The 20,618-nt window shown below is 39.9% G+C and overlaps 1 protein-coding gene across 1 annotated transcript; it reads left to right on the forward strand.

Annotated features, from left to right (window-relative positions):
* The first annotated feature begins 3,267 nt into the window (after window positions 1–3,267).
* On the forward strand, window positions 3,268–20,618 carry c24h21orf91 (chromosome 24 C21orf91 homolog). The gene is made up of 6 exons (XM_054626271.1): window positions 3,268–3,358; window positions 3,711–3,892; window positions 6,165–6,295; window positions 15,407–15,913; window positions 17,113–17,175; window positions 18,103–20,618. The coding sequence occupies exons 3-6, from the start codon at window positions 6,169–6,171 to the stop codon at window positions 18,276–18,278; spliced, it is 873 nt and encodes a 290-aa protein (XP_054482246.1). The 5' UTR covers window positions 3,268–3,358; window positions 3,711–3,892; window positions 6,165–6,168; the 3' UTR covers window positions 18,279–20,618.

Raw genomic sequence — 20,618 nt, forward strand, 5'->3', positions numbered from 1 at the left:
TAAGGATACTAGTTACTTTTTAGATTAAGTTTTTTTATTAAAAAAAATGTCCATCTCAGGAAATATGAAAAATATGACTTTGAATCTTTTTATCAGCATAAAACATGTAATAAATGGTTTATTTAAAATGTCTTTATTAAAGTAAAGTGGGTTAAATTAAAGTGTCACCAGAACTTCAATACTTCTTCCATCACTGTCTACATAATCGTATAAGGGCTGAGCAGTAATGAGATGGATGAATAAGTGTGATTAATCTAAATTTCTTCAGCACTGGCAACCTAATTAACTAACTGACCTTTAGAGTGGTATTCGATACGATACATCTATCTACACACAACATAAGATGCATCATAAAAAGATACAATACAATGCTATATTGCAGCTAAAAGGAATTTGTGTTATCACAGTTTCTTATAAATCCTTGTGTGTCCTGTTATCTGGACTGGCAAGAGTGTCTCCAAGATTGCGAGACTTCCTTCTTATCAGACGTGGTGTCTCATTGCTCCTTTGTTTGACTATGATAGGGACTTTTCAGTTTGTCTGAGTCATACCTCACTGCTCCGACAGACCAACAACAAAGCCCAAATGAACCACAGAACACACAGCAGTGATGCAAGAGGCGTATCAATAAAAAGGTGGGTTAGTGGCTAAAATCTCTAGAAAGTGAACACCAATCAAAGTATTTCTTTCAGAATAAAAAAGCTTGGGTTTATTCTTTCGTTTCCACCACAAACACACACACACACCCCTTTCTTTCGATTTCAGTTGCAGATGATCTGGAAATGGAAGAAGCAGCAAACGGTGACAACATCTGTTCTACACTCTGTGACTGGTTGCTGGGAGAAAAGAGCTCACATACGTTGCTTTGGGCTGTTTTTCTCCCCTCTCTTCTTCTTCTTCTTCTTAGTTTTTTCTTCTCCCCTTATTTTAACCTCACAGAACTCGCTGAACAAGATCTGAGACAAGCTGCAACATGTGGATGCAGCGTCAGGCTGAAAAGATGGATGTGGGCGCACTCAGCGTCGATGAATTATAAGATTTATGGCTAACCAAGCAAAGGCTGAATGCACCATTGAAATGTCGGAAAGTCATTCAATGATAGACACGAGGGAGGAAGATACACTACAGGTGAAAAGGTCAACATTTTAACTTTCATTACTTAGATGAGGGAAATAATTTTACTGAGTTTAACCACCCCATGGCCAACTGTTACATTGTAACAATTTTTAACAATCACTAAAACGTTACATTTTACCATGTGACCTAAATTGTTTGTTCAACCATGGTAACACTAGGAGGGAAAAGTGTATTCCTGGAAAGGTGAAGTCTGAGATCATAATCTCTGTGTGTGGTAAGGTTAAAGTCCACACTCAGGGAGAAAAGCATCTGTGAAGCTGAAATATTGCCACACAGTAACCAGTGTGTTGCCACTGTGTCAACACGTGTCCCTCTGGGACGTGTCTCAATCTGTTTCCAGATGACATCAGTGTTGGCACCCTTGTTTACAGCTTTGTCATGACTTGACGTGTTCATAAATGCAAATTAAGTCTGATCTATCTAAGCAGGATTACATCATATGATGTTGTCTGCTTATTTGGATGGCAGTAGCTCTCATAGTCATGTATTAGCATTAGCTTTACTAGGGCTAGTTGAGAATGTGTTTGATTACAGCTTAATTCTGGCAGCCTGCTATATCCAACTGTGTGATTTAGAAAAAACAATTAATGTGGCTGTACAGCTGACTTTGCCACGGCTGCCAGATAAACACCCCAAGTACAGTGAACATTGTACATGCAACATGTTGCATGTTGCACAATATGCAACAAGTATAGTATGTAACCTGTGGAATTCAGCTATATTGCCAACAATTTATCTTCACAGGAGATAGTATTTGTTGGCAACACTGCATGGTTAAGACAATGCAGAGCCAGAGAGCTATTTCATCACCTCTTACGTGTCTTTTTTTTTTTTTTTTTTCAATAACCAGGTTTATTGTAGGTCTGAGATCATTGTAATGGCTCTGTACTTTTATGCTTCTGTTGGTTGTAGTTGTACTGCTGCGCTTTGGCCAGCAGATGGCACTAACTCTTTGGGAGCTCTGTGCTTGTAAGCTTACATAGAGCGTCACCACTGAGTCACATTCCAGCACTTAACCCCCTTCAATTTCCCTTTTTTTCCTTTTATGAAAATCCAAAACGACAACAACAGTTCATCATGAGCGCTTGTCAATGATCATATAATGAGGTAAAATTAATTTAGAGGAGCCACAGCTGCTATTGCATTCAAAAGGAGAGGTGCGGTGTGTTAATTGCATAATGCTGGCAGTCTAGCATACATTAAGATGCAGAGTGGCCTTCTTTGACAATGCCATCTGCTAAATCATCCTGTAATACGTGCAACGGCTCATGATACACGCAGGATACACTGAACGGATAGACTGCATCCTGAGTGAAGTACCACTGACACATGCATACAGTGGCCTGCCATTGCAGATGCTGCGGCTGTACAGTTTCAATGACAGGAACTGTCATTGAAACTGTATCTGCAATGAGGGTCATGCAGCCATTCAGTAAAGTACTGACTGATGAACTGAACGGCGTATGTGAGATATCAGCACAATCTATGATTATGCAGAGGCATTTCCTTTCAAATTTGAGTCATGGCCCAGACTACTCACTCAATATTAGCTGAGATCATTTTGCTGTTTATTTCTTTTTTATTAACAAATTAACTGCCAGTTGAAAAAAAAATCTGATCTTTTTATGTCATGTGGGCTTAGCAGCAGAGTCAAAATAAATTGCCAGTGGATGGATGACAACGTCTGATAAAGTTGTAAATTCTGTACTGTTGTGGTCTGCTGAATAGTCTTGCTGACATGTAGTCATTTTAGAATTACAATATAATTTTGATGACCATGATTTGGAAAAATAACATCCAGGAAAGGCATTGGGATGCAAGGCCAACATCGCCACAAGTGATGGCATTGTTGTTCCAGTTCTAGCTGTTGCTGTATTAGTATCCCCAGCTGTGACAAAGGTAACAGCATAGAAAGGTCCAGCATTCAAGGCCTTCATAGTCAGGGCTAGTGCTACTTTATTTTTTTAAAGGTTTTAATAAAAGTGTTTTTAATGGATTGCATTTTAAGTAATTGGGGGAGGTGTTGGCAGGAAGTGCCCCCACCTCTACAAATAACACTCCACCACTGGTGAAAGTAAGAACATACTTCTCAAAACCACTTTAAAGAATGCTTACTTCATCAGTTATTCCAGAATAACAATGGCACACTTACCCCTGAGGCCTTCACGGTTGTTGCTACCGGTCTTTCGCGGGAATCCCCCACGTGTTTCTTCATGTGAAGGTGAATAAAAACAAAGATGAGAACGAAAGAAGAAGTGTGAAATACAGGTCTGCTGCCTTATGAAATGTATTCAACAACGGGGAAACGCTTTACTGTCACTATGTAGTATTTATATACACTATGTATAACAATACACATTGTTTAGTAATACCATAAACCCCAATTATTCCTTTATAGGGAAATGTTTTGATGACGTGAGGGAGATGAACCTTGATTCACCAGTAGGGGTGTGTGTTCCGACACTGCTGTCACAAATAGCTCGTTTATTGAAATTAAAGCATTCCATGAAACAATTATACGTATTTAATCAACATGTAATCAGTAAATGTTGTTCCTGTTTTAATACGGACAGATTCGTGGATAATAAAAAATAATGGTACTGCTGCCACCCCTCCAATGGGCGAATGGTTCAGTCCGGTGAGCGGCTCCGGTAGCTCCTCTGGGTTTGCCGTGACGCGCTGGTGTTTGGCGGAACAGAGCCGAGGGGTCCACACAAGAGGGACAGCCGTCCAACACACACTCTTTAAGAGAAAGGTGAGTGTTTACAAAAGTTGAGTTGTTAAATACTGGTGTCGCCTTCGTTTTGGTGGATAGTTTGCTGTTTAACGACGCCAGATAACGGTCACGAAGCAGAGTAACGTTACTCTGCCTGGGTGCTGCTAGCTTAACTTATTGTTAGCATACGATGTGTATAGAGACTGTCTGGACAACACTAACTACTTATGGCCCAACTGTCATTCAACAGATATGGGGGTGTTTAAACTGCTGTCAAGGAGAAACAATACCTGTTCTATCTTTATTTTGTTGTATAGTATGTGTATTTATTGTCTGTGTAGTTGTATAGTATGTGTATTTATTGTCTGTGTAGTTGTATAGTATGTGTATTTATTGTCTGTGTAGTTGTATAGTATGTGTATTTATTGTCTGTGTAGTTGTATAGTATGTGTATTTATTGTCTGTGTAGTTGTATAGTCCCTAGACATTACATTACATTACATTACATTACATTACATTACAGTCTGTGTAGTTGTATGTATTACAGTCATTTAGCAGATGCTTTTATCCAAAGCGACTTACAGGAAGTGTATTCAACATAGGTATTCAAGAGAACTACTAGTCACCAGAAGTCATAAGTGCATCTCCTTTCTTAAACAAGCATCTTAAAGCATAAACCAGAGCAAAAGTATAGTGCAGAGGCAAATTACTACGAGAACAATAATTGCAACAGACTAATACGAATATAATAAGTGCTACAAACTACTACGAATAGGATAAGTGCAGTAAACAAATACGAATTCAGTAAGTGCAACAACTAATACGAATACAATAAGTGCTACGAGGAAGGCTCAGGGTAGTATGTGTATTTATTGTCTGTGTAGTTGAGCTGCTGCAACACTTGAATTTCCCCATGGGGATCAATAAAGGAATATAATAATAATAATATAATAATAATAATAATACGTTAAGGCGAAGGTTGACTTTGTATGTCAACCCGACGAAGTGAAAAGTTCCGATGAAACCAACCCCGTTATTGCTATCTAACCTCTGAAACCACGTAGTGTCCACCGATACAACAATAGATATATCTGCTCACTAGCACAAATCGCTCGAATTTCTTGGTTTTGTTGCATTGGAAGCTCGTATACGTGTAGACATAATCAGTTAAATAACTCTGTACTGACGGGTTTCATTTGATCTCAAACAGAAAGCAACCAGAGCTCTCAATATGACTCAAGACTGTGATGACCTGCAGCAGCCATAACATTAGTATTTGTGCCATGTCACAAGACAGGGTGTTCTGTTTTTCAAACTTAGATGTGTTCACAAATGTCTTTGTTTAAATCAATAGGTCTGTGTTTTACTTTTGCTTTTCATTTTGTGGCAAAGCTTTGTCCTCCTAGCTGTAACGGTGAAATTAATTTCCACCAAATAATGTCAGTAGCCTTGAATACCCTGTTTTTATGTGGTTGGAAAAGTAGGACGAGTTGAATTTTCAAGAGAAACATCAGACTTACTAGAGAACCTAGTTTCTTAAAAGCATGCTAGATACAATAAAGTATACAGTGGTACATATTCTGGTTAGTGTTTGCACAAATGATATGGATACCACTATATGGTCTCCATTTATCTGATATTGCAACACTGACACCAATATTACTAATGGTTTTGTGGGGGAAGTTAAACCGGAGCAGATTTTCATCTTCATCTAATCTTTAGTTCCTTTCTGCTTTTTGTCAGTTTATGGGTGTTTCCAACAGGTAATTTGTTAACTTCTGTCAGTCTTGGGCTGTAGTTCACATACTGTAAAGCCAGACTGCAGTCATTTCTCCTTTCACTACTCTGAATCTTTTGAAGTTAGTCCATCTTTTCTGTATATGTCATCTTGAGTAAACAAAAATCATCATTCTTTCCGATTGTAAATGTGAGGCCAGTCTTGAAGTTCAACTCCTAAAGAGATAGCTGTTATTTTAAGATGTGACTGCTTGTGTTTGGATTGTTGTTTTGTGTGTGGGTATGACATTATTAGCATGTTGTAGCACAGTGTATAGAGAGCGCTTTTGTGGTAAAGTATCAAAAACTTCACTGACTAAAAACATTTTAAAGAAGGACATTCCCTCTTTTACTGTGTTCCATACCAAAAAAGAGTGTGCAATCCAAAAAATATTCCCCCCACTAACACTACCAAAAATGCATTTTTAATAAGTTTATTTGAAAATGTGACCTAATTGGCAACAAAAGAAAGAGCTTGGTGGTTGTGCAAGCTCTTGGTATTTAGCCATGTGCTCTCTTTCGCTTTCCCCTGAAGCACAATGGATGAAGAGGAGCAGTTTGTGAACATCGATCTGAACGATGACAATATCTGCAGTGTCTGCAAACTAGAGACGGAGACGGGGACCATGTCTTTCTGCCATGTCTGCTTTGAACTCAGCATTGAAGGTAAGACTACTGCTCGTTTCCTAACAGGAATGAAGAGCAAACAAAGTGATATAAAGGCCCGTCTTCACATACAGATAATATATTTGTGCTAGCTAATGTTTCAAAGCAACATGCAGGTTAGAGTATGCAGTGTAGCTCCTTAAGGATTTTTTGTTACCACAGCGTGACCTCCCCAACTCTTGAAAAGCCCACACACAAACACACACACACACACACTCTCACTCAATGTGTGTCTGATGGGATTCAGCTTTAATATTCATCTTCATTTCCTAGTTTCACTGGCTGATTCATATAGAGACAGTCTTATGTGGATAGATCAGCACTGGTCTTAGCTGCCAAGAGTCTCCAGCGTTTGGATCGCACAACAAATCACTTTTGCAGAAAACATCCAAATTCTTTTTGATCTTTGCTCCCATCACAGCGAATATGCTCTTGCGCCAAGAGCTGTAATATAGCCTTGGAACCTTTCAGATTTGTTGATGTGTCGTATGATGATCCTCCACAAATGCTTCTTTTATCCTCTCCAGGAACAACATATAAGATATGTGCGGGGTAATGGGCCTGCAGGACCAAAGCCCTCTCTAAAGCAGACCGCTGTGATTCCCCCGTTTGATGTGCCACTCAAACTCAAGAGCATGCGTTTGAAGTTTTTTCATCTCTTAATTAATGAGTGGCCTATTTGAAGAAGAATGACAAATCAGAGGGGATTAGATATGCCTCTCTTTCGGGCACCCGTCTCATAGATCCACAAAGGCTCTTTTCTGCAAGCAGTGTGTGCGTGTTTATGTCATATGCACAGTTTGGTGATTGTGTACCACTTGTACAACGGTGCAATTTAGCTGACTAGGAGCTCCCAGAATGGTATATCATTCTGTTGACAGCGGGAGAAAATGCATATGCATAAAAGATTTAAAGGTCTCGTCTGTTATGGTATAAGGGAACAGAGCGTGGGGGTGTTGATTAATCGCTTTGCTCTTTGTGTGCTGTAAAAGAGTCACAGCCTCATACAAGCATTGTTAGAACAATATTTACTGTAAATTGTGTTTGTAAATAGTTTCAAGCTCATTAATCCTCATTCAGTATAATTTAGGACACAGCCTGGGTTTTCTGGCATATACAGTACATACAGCAATGTCAAAAGCCTAAATGTAAGATCTGTGTAATATGTAGGCTTCCCGAACTGCATGCGGCTACTTTAGGCACGGCTGATTGGACACTGAGGCCAAGCCGTGTGCCCGCCAACTGCTCATGTAGACCTAATAGCCTCAGCGCTCATTCATCTTATGCCGTCCTTCGTTAAAGGAGAAGAGAACAAAAGTCTGCACGCGCAGACAGAGTGTACAAAAAATGTGAAGGGGAGAGAATGTTCTTCATCTCTTGTTGCACACATACACACCCTCCCAGTGCCTCCCTGTCCTAAACCATATCATGCTATCTCAAGGGTGAATTACTGCTGCTGAATATTCATTGCCATCTTGATATATGCTGGTTTTGAATATTTAGTCCAAGCAATAGAAGCAGAATTGCTTCTTGTTTTTGTTTTTTTAAGAATGTATATTGTATAACAGTATATTGCGATGTACAAATCACGGTTCTGTCATACATATTGGCCCCCTGTATTTACTACTCTCCACATGGACTGAGTTTGGACAAAATGATCAAATTGGACAAGTTTTGTTGTTTAGGAAAATGTTATTTTGCTAAAGAAAATCTATCTACAGTGCCCTAACTCTTCATTGATTTTGTACGAAAGTTAGTGTCTTCTAAACTAGAGGACCCATACCAGTCAGAACTGTAGCGTTCTGAAAATACTAATAGGTCTGTTGTAATGTTGCTTATAAAGAGAAACAAAGGGAAAGCAATGAACTGGATTTCTTGAAGTGATCCGGATATATTTGTTTTCATTCATCATAAGGAAAAGCCACCCAGCATATTTGATGCGTTGTTGTTTTAATAAATCACACATATTCTGAATGTTCATGTGTGACATTAGTCCAGTGAGTGAGCATCGTTCCATAATGCTGGGGGACTCATAAGATACAGATTACCAGGAATGGTAAAAATCAGAGCAGTAGCAGAAATAAACTGCTTTTTAATTCATTGGATGACATCATCAGGGTTATTTCTCAAACTTTGTTTCCTCCAGGGTCACAAAAGACACTATGACAGGTTGTTTAGTACTCCTCATGATGTATTAAATCAGTGGAACATCCATTTTAATGTCTAAGATATTCTTTTAACCCTTGTCACAGCACAGAGCAGGCCCATTATGAGGTTAACTGCTTACACTTAAGAATTCATTCCCACCCACAACCGCCCTGAGATCTGCTTGGAGCCTTGCATGACATGGGGATGTTCAGACTTGTCTGTTTAAATGTCAGCCGCTGACACACACATAATTCACAGTTGAAGTTCGGCAGCACTGTACATGAACTTGAACACAAAACAAGATCCACCAATGATAAAGCAATTTTTTTCATCTCTGGATTCCAATTGATGAATGAGCTCGGAGGAAGACGTGCCACTTTATGTTGACAGTGTTTATCAGCAAGGCTTCAGCCCACAGTACCACCAGGTGCAGAAGTATGTGAAGGCTGTTTGTAGCAAAAATAAGCGTCAAGCACAGTTCGACCAAGGATGATTGTTCAGGAAGTGCAGCCTTTGTTGTAGCTCCAAGTGGTTGTTTCCTGAGGAAACTGCTTTGGCCTGTGTGTGCGGAATCCATCAAAAAATACACAGTAGAAATTGCGTCTATTTATGTACTGCTCAGCCTTGGCCTAACTGGGCTTTTCTTACTTTCAGACCTTTCTTTTGTTTTCGCTTACTGCACCATCTGAGCTTTGTGCTACACATGGCTACACAGCCTTGAGCATCAACACTGTGCAGCACAGAACAAGAGCGCTGCTGCAGTTGGTGTCCACATCAGGAGCCAGTTGAACCAGTCTGCAGTTGTTTGTAATCTTCTGTAGAAGTGATGTTGCTGTTTCAAGCTAAAGGCATTTGTGTATGTGGGAGGACTTTCTCGTAATCAAGGCTTCTTTATGACCACTCAAACACCAGCCTCCATAATGCCTGTGAAAGATTAAAATATAGTGGCTCTGTAGCCAAGAAAGCCAAACCTCCCTCCTGCCAAGGCTCGCAGGTACAGCAGTAGTTTGACAAACAAAACAAAACGATAGCCGGCACATTTTGGTTTTCAGCTTTCTCTCTTCTAAGTATTCAAACCACTCCAAATGGCAAAATTTGGTAACAATAACAATTCATCAGACTTTGCTGTTTGGATCTGATTGCTCATTGCAGCATAATTCAAACCAGACAGGGCTTTTTTGAGCTGGCCTTATTGGCTGTGACAAGCTGTGCCATGTAAACACCTGAGAGATCCGACACTAGTGAACGCGTATTGAGCCCTCCAGCCTCCCTCACACACGCTCTTCTGGTCCTCTCTGGCTTCTTGTCAGACAAGATGTCTCCTGAGCTGCCAGGTTCAGCTAAAGCCCAGCATGTTTGTTCCTTTATCTGCTTACATAATGCAGACAGAATTCTCGCTGAGTCCTGGCAGTGCGATTTCCAGCTGTGTACAGAGTGAGGGAAAACATCAAATTCTGACAGGGGGAGGCTGGAATGATTGCAGTCCGCGCTGATTCTGGTTGCTGCTCGCTCTACAGGGGCTATTGTAGCTCCTCTAAAGAGCTCATTCATTGTGGGTGAACTCTTCACCTTGGGATGTAGAGAGGTCTAATTATGTTGCTGCCTGTGCTAGCTGTACGTTTGAACTCAGTCGGGATCCAGATATTTGCTTTGAGCCCTCTGAGTTAGCACTATAAGGCTCTATTTAGAATGGTTTGAATAAATTGCCCCTTTTCTTTTACAAATTGATTCTCTTCATTAGCCCTGCAACTCTTAAATAATTGCCTCTTTCACCACAGGTTGTGCATCTCTAAACTAACTGGCATAGTTTAAAGCACAGAATGTGACACCAATTTGAGCAACCACCTCTATAAAGACAGTTATCCTCTGCCACCGTAGAATGATGCACATTGTGGATGTGAATGTCAGACAGCAGCCATAGCAAATACAACCATGTATCTCTGTTACACTATCAATTGTGGTAGAAACAAGCAGTTGACATATGTAGTTTGCAGTAAACTGTGAACTCTGATACTGGGTATTTGTAGATTTGTTTTGCTAATTTTTATATTGTGAGAGCTTTTGCATAATTTTAAAAGCATTTAACTCGTATACAAGGTGTCATGCATTGTTTGATATCTTTCTGTTTACTCGCAACAATGTCTTCACTAATCAGATTTGAGATTTGACTTTAAAAACATGCAGTTTACATCGCTCTACCCAGAAAGAACAAATGATTGTCACTGACTGTACCGTAAACAGTTATACACAGCATCTGAAGGTAGCTGCCAGTATGGCTCTCCTGCAACACAAGGTCATAATATGCTGTACAGCACTGAAAATTATATTTTGGCTGAATAAATATTTTTTGTTCCCAATAGTTATTCATAAGTAGCTGGGATGTTTTACTAAGTATTATTATGTTATAACAGGATTAGCCTGATTTATTATAATCACATTTTTAGATCAGTCAGATGTCGTTATGCTATGCTTAGTCTGTTCTTTTATAATGCTTAATTTTTGTTCTCATTTTTACTAATATGGGAATATCCTTTTCTACTAATTTGGTAAATCAAAAGAGATAGATAGCTCTGTAACTACCGTATTTATATGACATATTTTATCGACACACAAGCATTTTTATACAGTGTGTGCCATGTTTAAGGATTCTTTATTCAGCTGCTCATTCAAATAATGATTATTTAAAACAGCTTTGATATTTTATTGGACTATCAACGTCTAAGATGTGAGTTTGAAAAAAAAAATACAAAATTAGGCATCGGGAGATTATTGTGGGTGTTTGCTGTGTGTCTTCCTCCATCCAAATTACCTTCACCCAAATCTGACTTTTGTCATCTGTTTCTTTTATATTTTCTTTGCAAATTGTGCAAGTCGTATACGAGCAAACCAAGTTGTTGATTGATGGATGTCTATTCCTGGTTTGGTTACTGTCTCATGCAACTTTGTGTTTAGTTGTAATACTAGTCAGTCATTCATTGAACTCTGTGCTGCTAATGGCAGCTAGTCTGCACTGTTGTGGAAGGTGTGTTGGGGTAAACAGGTGGTTTAAGTTCAGTGTTTGTCATATGACCTCTATGTTGGCGCGTGCAGCTGCTGACCACTCATTCCTCTAAACTGTGCCGTGGAGCTGTGTCCGACACCTTATCAACGATGACCTCTGCCCCCCGTGTCGCAACACCAGCTCTGCACCGTTTGTTCATCTCCTCTTCAGTGTGTCAAGGCTCGAGTGTCCTTGCTCAACACATACGCATACTGAGCAAAAAAACAGAAGGTTGCTCCAGGCAGGACAAAATGTGTCCCTCAGTTCATTGCACTTCAACTTTAAATCCAATTTAAAATGGAGCAGCGTCTGTATTATGCACTGTAAGCATACATGAAGGCTATGAATGCATTACAGGCATTGGAGCTTTAAGCAGAGATCTCTTTCCATGACGGCAACCACAAGACCAAGTATGCAGAGTGAAGGTCCGACTTAAATTTGGGCAGAAGTGCAGCCACTAAATACAAAGCAGGGCTAGATCAACATAGAAATGTCATCCCTCTTCAGCCTGAGGATTATTATGCCATCGTGTTGGGAGCGTTCCCTTGGTTACGTTACTGTTGAGAATCCTCCAATGTAACAAGCATCACTCTTCCTGGTACCATTCCACCAGTTTCTCAACTTTCCCATACCCACTTCATATGACTAAAATAAAACAAACAAAAAATTGTTTTGGTTTCTATTCTTAGGCACTTAGGGTTGGCCCTTATTCGTCGATTTAGTTGACTTTGATTGTCTTGGTCTTAGCTTTCTTACTAAGATTTAATTGTCCGTTTTTTTATTCTTGTTTCATATTGAATTACTTATTTCCAAGAAATGTATTAACACACATCTGTGGTAAACACAATATTTTATAGGTTGTGCTTCTGTGTGATTTCTTTTTGGAGAAACTCAGTTTTACAGATCTGTCGATCAAATCAACTAATCGATAAGTTGATAAAACAGTCAAATTGAGCGTAAGTTGATGAACAATTTCTTTGTCCCGAACGGTCTTACAGTACCAGTCAAAAGTTTGGACACACCTTCTCATTCAATGGTTTTTCTTTATTTTTTTTTATTTTTTTTTCTACATTGTAGATTAATATTGAAGACATCCAAACTATGAAGGAACACATATGGAATTATGTGGTAAACAAACAAATGCTCAACAAACCAGAATATGTTTTATATTTTAGATTCTTCAAAGTAGTTGAATGAGAAGGTGTGTCCAAACTTTTGACTGGTACTGTATGTGAATTATAACCCTTCACTTCATTTGTAAATAAAACAGTCCAAGAAAATTCCCTTTAAATCTCTGACTTTTGAAAGCATAGTTTTAACATTGTTTTCTCTTCAGATCAAGAGAATTACTTCTTCCTTTTAAACAACAAGTACCAATTGATTTCTGATTTGATTAAGGCTCCTCTGACTCTAGTGGGGATATTATTTACATTTCCTCTGTGGAACAACCATTAAGAACTGAAAATCATAACTAACAACAGCAGATGCTTATATTTTACATCAGACCCAAGTATGTGTCTCTGCTTTGTCTCTGTTAGTCGTTTCACTGAATGAGCGACTAACCTTGACTCATTCCTTACAAAAGAGCAGGAAAAAACAAGCCCTTGGCTGTGCTTAATGTCTCTAACTGTCACAGCCGAACAATGTTGATTCACCTCCAGTGAATAGTCCGTGTGTGTTTGTGTGCGTGTGTGTGTGTGTGTGTGTGCGCGCTTGTGCTTATGTGTGCAGCCATGAAAGACAGTAGTGCTAAGCTGCTTAGCTGGAGTGAGGTCTTTGGCTGGTGGTGCACTGGCCTGGTTGTGGGCCAATGATTTTCCTGCTAGGGAAGTGGTAGTCAGTGGGTTTTTGTAGTAGTCCAAAGACTGAGACTGATCGGATTATCACATGGCTGTTTGATTGGCAGAAAGCTCCTGCAGCTATTAGCAAAGAATCTGGAGATGATCGTTGACATTCCCACACAGGACTCTCATACCTGATACTGTATACTGCAGCTTATATAAGACTTATCTGGAGTAAAGGTCCGTCTATCTAGGCACTCAGGTCAGAATACAGTTATGCAGAAGCTAGGAATAGACCTCTGCGCTCACAGTTGTGTAATGGTCTCAAACCTTCCTATGTCCTGAGGCATATAATGTATACTGACTGTCCCCCATTAGGTGTGGACTGTTTGTTTTGATCCTGCAGGCATAAAAAAAAGCTTTTAGAAGAGACGCAAGGAAAGGACACAGGACAGAGATTATACAAGACAATAGTCCTTATGACTATACATTGGTGCTTGAAACAGATTTGTTTTCATTCTTTCTGTCAGCAATACACTTAAGTCAACATATTATTATTTCTGGTCTTCACACAACTTTAGCAAGCTAATGTGATGCTTTGTAGGAAGTTCTGCCTGTAGCCACTGCTGTTCGCTTAAAAAACAGATGATGTAAGTTGCAGTTCTGTTCTGATCCATTTTCTTACCAATAGTACCTAGACAAGTTTCATTTCCTATTACTGGTTTTGCATACATGTAAAATGTTTTTCAGTTGGCACACACATTAAATTATTAGTCAAATAATCTTTGAGAATGCAAAAAAGAAATTAATTTAGTATTTTGGTATTTACTATATTGTGTTGGACCTGTCAGCTACAGGTTGTCAATTACTGACCCTATTGGATATGGCTCTCACAACCCTGTTTTAAAGGAAACCGAAACCCAACATTTGTGTGTGTATTCGTAACTTGAACAAAGGCCCTGCAGACCACACTAAACACAAGTGCTATGTATGTGCCTATTTTACTCTGGTCATGAGGTGTTGGTAATGTCTTGTGGTTTCCTGTGCTCATCTGTCTAAAGCGCCAAGAGAGGCATATGAGGTAAACATACCCAAGTGAGCTGTTAAATCTTAAAGGACAACAGGAACTAATCTCCACACCTCAGGCCCCAACGCGTACTTCTGTCTGCTGAGAAATGCAGGCTGTGAGAAGAAGGCCGTCACACAAACACCTGTGGAACACACACTTGCTTGAGCCTCATCTGCTATCTCTTGCACACACACAATTTTCACTCTCGTTCTCTTTCACCTTCAGCTTCTCTTTGTTTATCAAGCCCTGGCCCATTTTACCCAGAGGTTATTTTAATTTTGGTCCACTTGCTGGCTAATTTCCTCTGTGTGTGCTAAAGTAGTTACAGTGTGGCCTGTTTTGACTGGATACAGGAAGCATTACTTCTTTCCCTTTTAGAGGTACTTACAAGGAATGCAGTTTTAAGTGTGCATGCGCAGTTTGGCAAAGGAAGTTTGGCGGAGTGTAGTAGCTTGTCAAGCTATGCAAAGGCATTAACCACCACAGATCACAAATGCAACCCAAACAAGTGTACTTTATCTACGCCAGCCATTTACTTAAGTTACTGCGAGAAACTGCAGGTGCATTCGGCTGAAAGTCACCAGTTAACAGGGTCACTTGTTAAACTAAAACACCACCGCTGGAATATGGATTCTGACAACCAAATATACAACAAAAAGAGATTAAAAATAAAATAAAACACTGCTTCATGTGGACAGACACCACCTTTCGCACCTCCCCCCCTTCTGTTGCCCAAATATGCTTCATTTGTTTGCAATGAGACTGGGTCAGTGTATTATCCCTGCTATCTCAACGCTCTGCTGGCTAATCCACCAAACATTAAGCAGCTTTCACAGAGATCGCGACGGGTCAATCTGCCAGTTTTAGCTCACTTTCATACTGGTTTACTTTTATTTGTTGGGCGTGTAATGCATTTCTCAATAACTGTTGAGATCATTGCTTTATTTCCAATATTTCCAATGCAGTTCACTTTTTTTGTAACACTCATAACTTTGACAGTTTTGTTTGTGTGGCTGTGAACTATAAACGCATTGTGCCTATTGACTCTGTGCTCTATGTCTTTGTGAATGCAGGTGTTTCCTCTGCCACCTTGTTGCACTCAAAGTCCCTGCGCGGCCACAGAGACTGCTTTGAGAAATGTCACCTCATCGCCAACCAAAAGCTGTCACGTTCCAAGGTCTCCCGAAGTGCCTACGAGGGCATGAAGCTGGCTTTCAGCCAGAAACTGAACCGCATCATCCAGTACGCCCAGAACAAAGACTCTGTCTCCTCAAACGGCCCCAGCAGACGAGGGGCCAAGCTCCTTTGTTACAGCCAGCAGAGTGACTGCAAGCTGCTGCCCCAGTCGGACGCCCAGGTGCCCCGCTACACGCCGTGCTGGGACGCGGGCAAAGCAGTGGGGCTGCCTGAATACACCATGCGGATGTTGGAGTGCCGCACAGTGGAGGAGCTGGGACTGCTGCAGGAGTCACAATCTGACGTGTGGTCCAGTGACGGCAGGAAAGGCCTGCACAGCCGGAACCAGTTGTCGGGAGGAGGACAAACACTGCACAGACAACAGGGCAGCAGCAGAGATGAACGTGAGCACGTTTAAGATTTTACTTTGGGTTTTATTATTGTGTAATTGAGTCATGGAAAGTTTGATTTTGTTTTGTCTTAAAAAGAAAGAATAGTGTTGACAATATGTCAGCAGAAATGGGTCGCCGCGCTCTCTGCCTCTCTTCTCTCCGTCTTAACTTTCAGTGCAACCTCTGCTTTCGGACTTATCAGTTCAAAGGCAGCATACAAAACAGAAACACAGGAACAGAGAATACTTTCTTACTCTGTCCGTCCCTCATCTTCCTCTTTGCTGTGATCCCTCCAGAGAAAAAGTTAATTCTCCTATAACCTCGAGAAAGAGTATGTCCTTGGCTTTCTCCTATCTTTTTACTACTAAAGCAGCTTATGACTACAGACTGCAGAGCCTTGTACAGCTAAAGGTCCCTTATTAACATTCTGGGCTTTAAAATGAAAGATGACAGGCTTTTCACAGGTACACGGTTTGCGTTAATATGTGTCTCTATCTCTACATTAGCTCCTTGACACTTTCTTGGCAATCTGGCAATTGGACTGGAAACTAATCAAACACTTCCTGTGTTCTGGTGAATATTTATGCACCAATTAATGCTGGAAAATGTTATTATTTATGTAAAGAAAAACACCAAATTCAGGCGGCAGACAATAAAAAATATTATGGAATATAATGCCATTAAACAGACTCTTGTGCGTTCTGTATTACTTTCAAGTATTTATTCTCCTGTAGATCAATTTGTCTTGTTTAATGTCATCTCTGCTGAGTCAGCATACATTAATAATTAGTCTATAAACCCCTTGACTTTGGTAGCCCATGTGTGCTTCAGAAAGTTTCTGCACATGTTCAAAACTTTCTGCACATTAAAAACATATCCCACATATCTGTGTTCTCTGAGATTATGAAAATTAATAAATTGCGTGCTTATAAATGTTAACTTCACCACATCAGAGAAAAGTGCATTTCACAGCTGCTTTTTCAAGCTTTTCAGTGCCAAGCATCCTGGGTTAGGGAGCAAAGGTGTCTAAAGGCGAGGCTGGTATATTGACTGGGAGGTGTCCCCCTGCTTCCAGCCCCCACCAAAACCTTCACCTATGTATATTGGCATTTAAAACTAGGGATGACGAGAAGGTTTATAAATGTGTCCACACACTCCTCGAACGTCTCCTCTCACACTTTATAATAAAAACTGTTTGTTTTTTCTTTTAGTGACTAAAATGAGTGTGGACGAACTCCATCAGCTGAACGGCCAGCTACTGATGCAGATTCAAAGTAGGTGCTGTTTTTTTTTTTACTGGCAATCTGTTATGTTGTGCAATACAGCAGATTGAACACAACCTTTGACATCAATTTCAACCATTTGAATCATCAATATTTTAAACTGAACATTTTCAATCTGTCATGCTCATCTTTAATTAATCCCCATATTAGAGACTTAGTGCCCAGACTTAATAAAGCAGTGGCTAATATAGACTGTAATGCTTCTCTATTCAACACATCATCTCCTTCCATGTGACCTGCAGTGCTGAATTGGTCACTGTGTAGTGCTCACTCGTGCACACCCCGACTGTTCACTTTCATCAGTTAGACCTATTGTTTGCTACACACAGTAACGCTAAAGCTCACTAATCCCAAGCAAATTGATTTTTTTCCCCTCAGTCTGGTCAAGAGGCTGAGATAGCACTGTTATGATAGAGCATCGTTGTGAGAGGTTTTGGCACACTCGTTTTCAATTAATTATCATTCAATTATTATTAATCGTTAATTATTTTCATCTTCAGTCTTCTGTTGTGAGTGATTAAACAAGCCAGATTGGCTCTCAGGCCTCTGACACTGGTCAAGAGGGAAATGACATGAGCAGCTAATATAAGATGTCCTCATACATATATTATGAAACACAGAACAGATGGGGAGGTTATTGCTCCTTTGTTATTTAGGAGCAATGACCAAATTGTTATGGTCTAATAGTATTGACAATACTATTCATAACACTGACATCCTTGACTAAAGTTGTAAGTTTGATTATTTATTATTACTTTTTTTTGTGGAGGTTTCTTGAGCAGACGTTTCTGTCCGTATTATTATTTATTTTGTGTTTTTTTTTTCCTCACTTGTTTGTCTGTGTATAAGTTGATCTTGTGTGTGAATGAAGCCACTGATTTTCTTTTCCCTTCTCTCTCTCTCTCTCTCTCTCAACAGAGGTGTTTGAGGAGCTGACCGAGGCCGTGCAGGAAAAAGACTCGCTGGCTTCAGAGCTTCACGTGCGTCACATCGCCATCGAGCAGCTCTTCAAGAACTGCGCCAAGCTGCCCTGGCTGCACATCAGCAGGGCCGGGGTCAAGGCCGGCAGCAGCAGCACCGGCCCTGTGGAGTGAGGTGCAAGGTGGGGGCTTCTGTCTGCTCCGCTGGGAGGACACTAATAAACACTTTAAAGTCCTGGCTGCGGAGCTTAACAAGCCTTTATGTACATTGAGTGACTTCTACGACACCGTGGTGGCGTCTAGTTGTCAGACCTGCTTTAGAGCAGCATTAACGGCTGGATTGACACGGCCTCCGTTCTCCTGTTGCAGTGATGATGCAAGGATTAATGGTGGCTTGCAGTTTAAATCACATTGCTGGTCTGGCATGTGACCTGAATTCAACCCATCTCATGTAGCCAGGATGCATGTGAATACCAGGTGGAATGGGAAATCAGGGTTTCCTGGCCCCGGCACACTGCATAGACATCTTACACCTTTATTACAGACTGAAAAAAAAATGATCTCTATAATTTTACAGAAATGATTGCTTTGGTTTTATCCTTTTTTTAGTTTGTTGTCAAACATTTTAGTTTTTCATTGTTTGGACGTGGATATTCAAATACTGCTTAATACTCCTATATATGTTACCTTATAGTTCTCTGTAAAAAGTGGTGAGTTACAGTATTTTTATGACATGGGTTGGTGCAGAATACTCTATGCGGATTAGCTGGAAAATGTCATATACATACCACCAGGCACTGCCAGGAGTGTTTGATTACTATTCTAATGTTAAGCATGAAAGAGGTTTTAGCTTTTTCTTGCAGCTGCACACCGGCAATATAATTGCTTAAAACAGGAGTTTTCAACTTGCCTTTAAACTGCCCTAGCTTGACTTGATATTTTATGAACTGTGGTGATCAGATAGAAAATAAATAGTAAAATACATTTCAACACATTGATGAAGAATTGAGTCTAATCTGGAAAAGAGTGCAAAAAAAGTGCAAGACAACACCCCCAAATCCCCTTAAGCATCTCCTCAACAAAGATAAATTACAAGTGTGAAAGTCAACAGGGCTATACAAGCCGTGCTGGTTTTCGTTTGTAAGGGTGATGATGACTATTTTGGGAGTGTCCATTGAAATAACACTTTGTAACAGCTGGCAAGCAGCAAGTGGAAATAGCAGTTAATATACCTGCGGCTTTAAGTGATAGGTATTTTGTATTTAATTTAGAAACTATTATTGCTGGTGAGATTTCCTTGATATTTTTAGCAAAGAGCTGTCTGGCTGTCAAGCACAAGTCGTATGTATGGCTATACACTGAATGAGGGCTATCGGAAGAAGGACGGATTAATTATTGAAAAAGAAATCCAGCTGCCAAACCAAAGTCTGTATTTGTTCCATTTGAAATGTGAACTACAACCACATGACTTCCATTAGCAGAGGAAGATGCAATACCAAACTGATTTAAAAGTATGTGGCTTAGTGATTGACTTCACTGTGTAAAAATGAACAATAGATTTTTTTTTTTTCTAAAGCTGTTGATGTGGAAAAGATTTGTTCTCATGTTACACATGGCGTATGTTTCAGAATTAGTTTTATTTTTCTTTTGTGTGCGGTGTTAACTCTCGTTACCCTCTCTCCTGTGTTGGTGTGTGAGAGCCAAGTCGATGTCACAGCAATACATGGAGGTCCCTGATTTTTAAACCAAAGGAGACAAAGTAGGCGACGGTATTAACAGTCAGTGTGTTAAAGCCTGCAGTTTTGGTTCATTTATTATTCAGGAACCCTATGCAAGAAAGAGAGACATGAATCAGAAGCCTTATTAAATAGCAAATCTCTAATGGAATATGGGTTATCTGAGTTTTCCTCAGAAGAGGTCTCAGAGCCACTAGAGTGTAACAAGCTGGGGAAAGACTAGGTTATATTCAGATTGATGTTCAGAATAAAGATGTTCAGCATTGTTCCCATCTCTTTTGCTCTCTCTTTGTAAGAGATTTAATGTATTCAACCCCTTTTTAGGGTTTAAAGTTTTAGCTCCATTTTAAACTTTTATCTTGGTTTTCTTTGATAAACTGTATTCAGTGTGCTTGAGTGTATTCAATCTCCATTCATTCAATCTTCAGTTGTATGTTGTTGTTTTTTATATGTCCTTAAATCATGAATGCAGTGTCTTGTGGTATACTGCTGAAACATGCCCGGGCCTATGCCTCTGCTCAGCAGAACATTCAAAATGGCTCCGGTTGTGTCATTATCTCTTACTGGAGATGTAAGCATAGCTGTTGCACCTCCTTCCCTTGGACTTGACTCTTCGTTTATTTGTTCTCTAATGTTGAACAATGCTGCATTTGTGTCATGTGATAATTCTATTTATTGAGTGTGTTCATGGACCTTACACATGCTGTGTGATTTGTGCTTAAGTGACAGTTTGTATTTTTTTGTAAAATATTTCAATAAAACTATTTTTACTACACAA

Source organism: Anoplopoma fimbria, chromosome 24, assembly GCF_027596085.1.
Source record: "Anoplopoma fimbria isolate UVic2021 breed Golden Eagle Sablefish chromosome 24, Afim_UVic_2022, whole genome shotgun sequence".
NCBI classification, from domain to species: Eukaryota; Metazoa; Chordata; class Actinopteri; order Perciformes; family Anoplopomatidae; genus Anoplopoma; species Anoplopoma fimbria.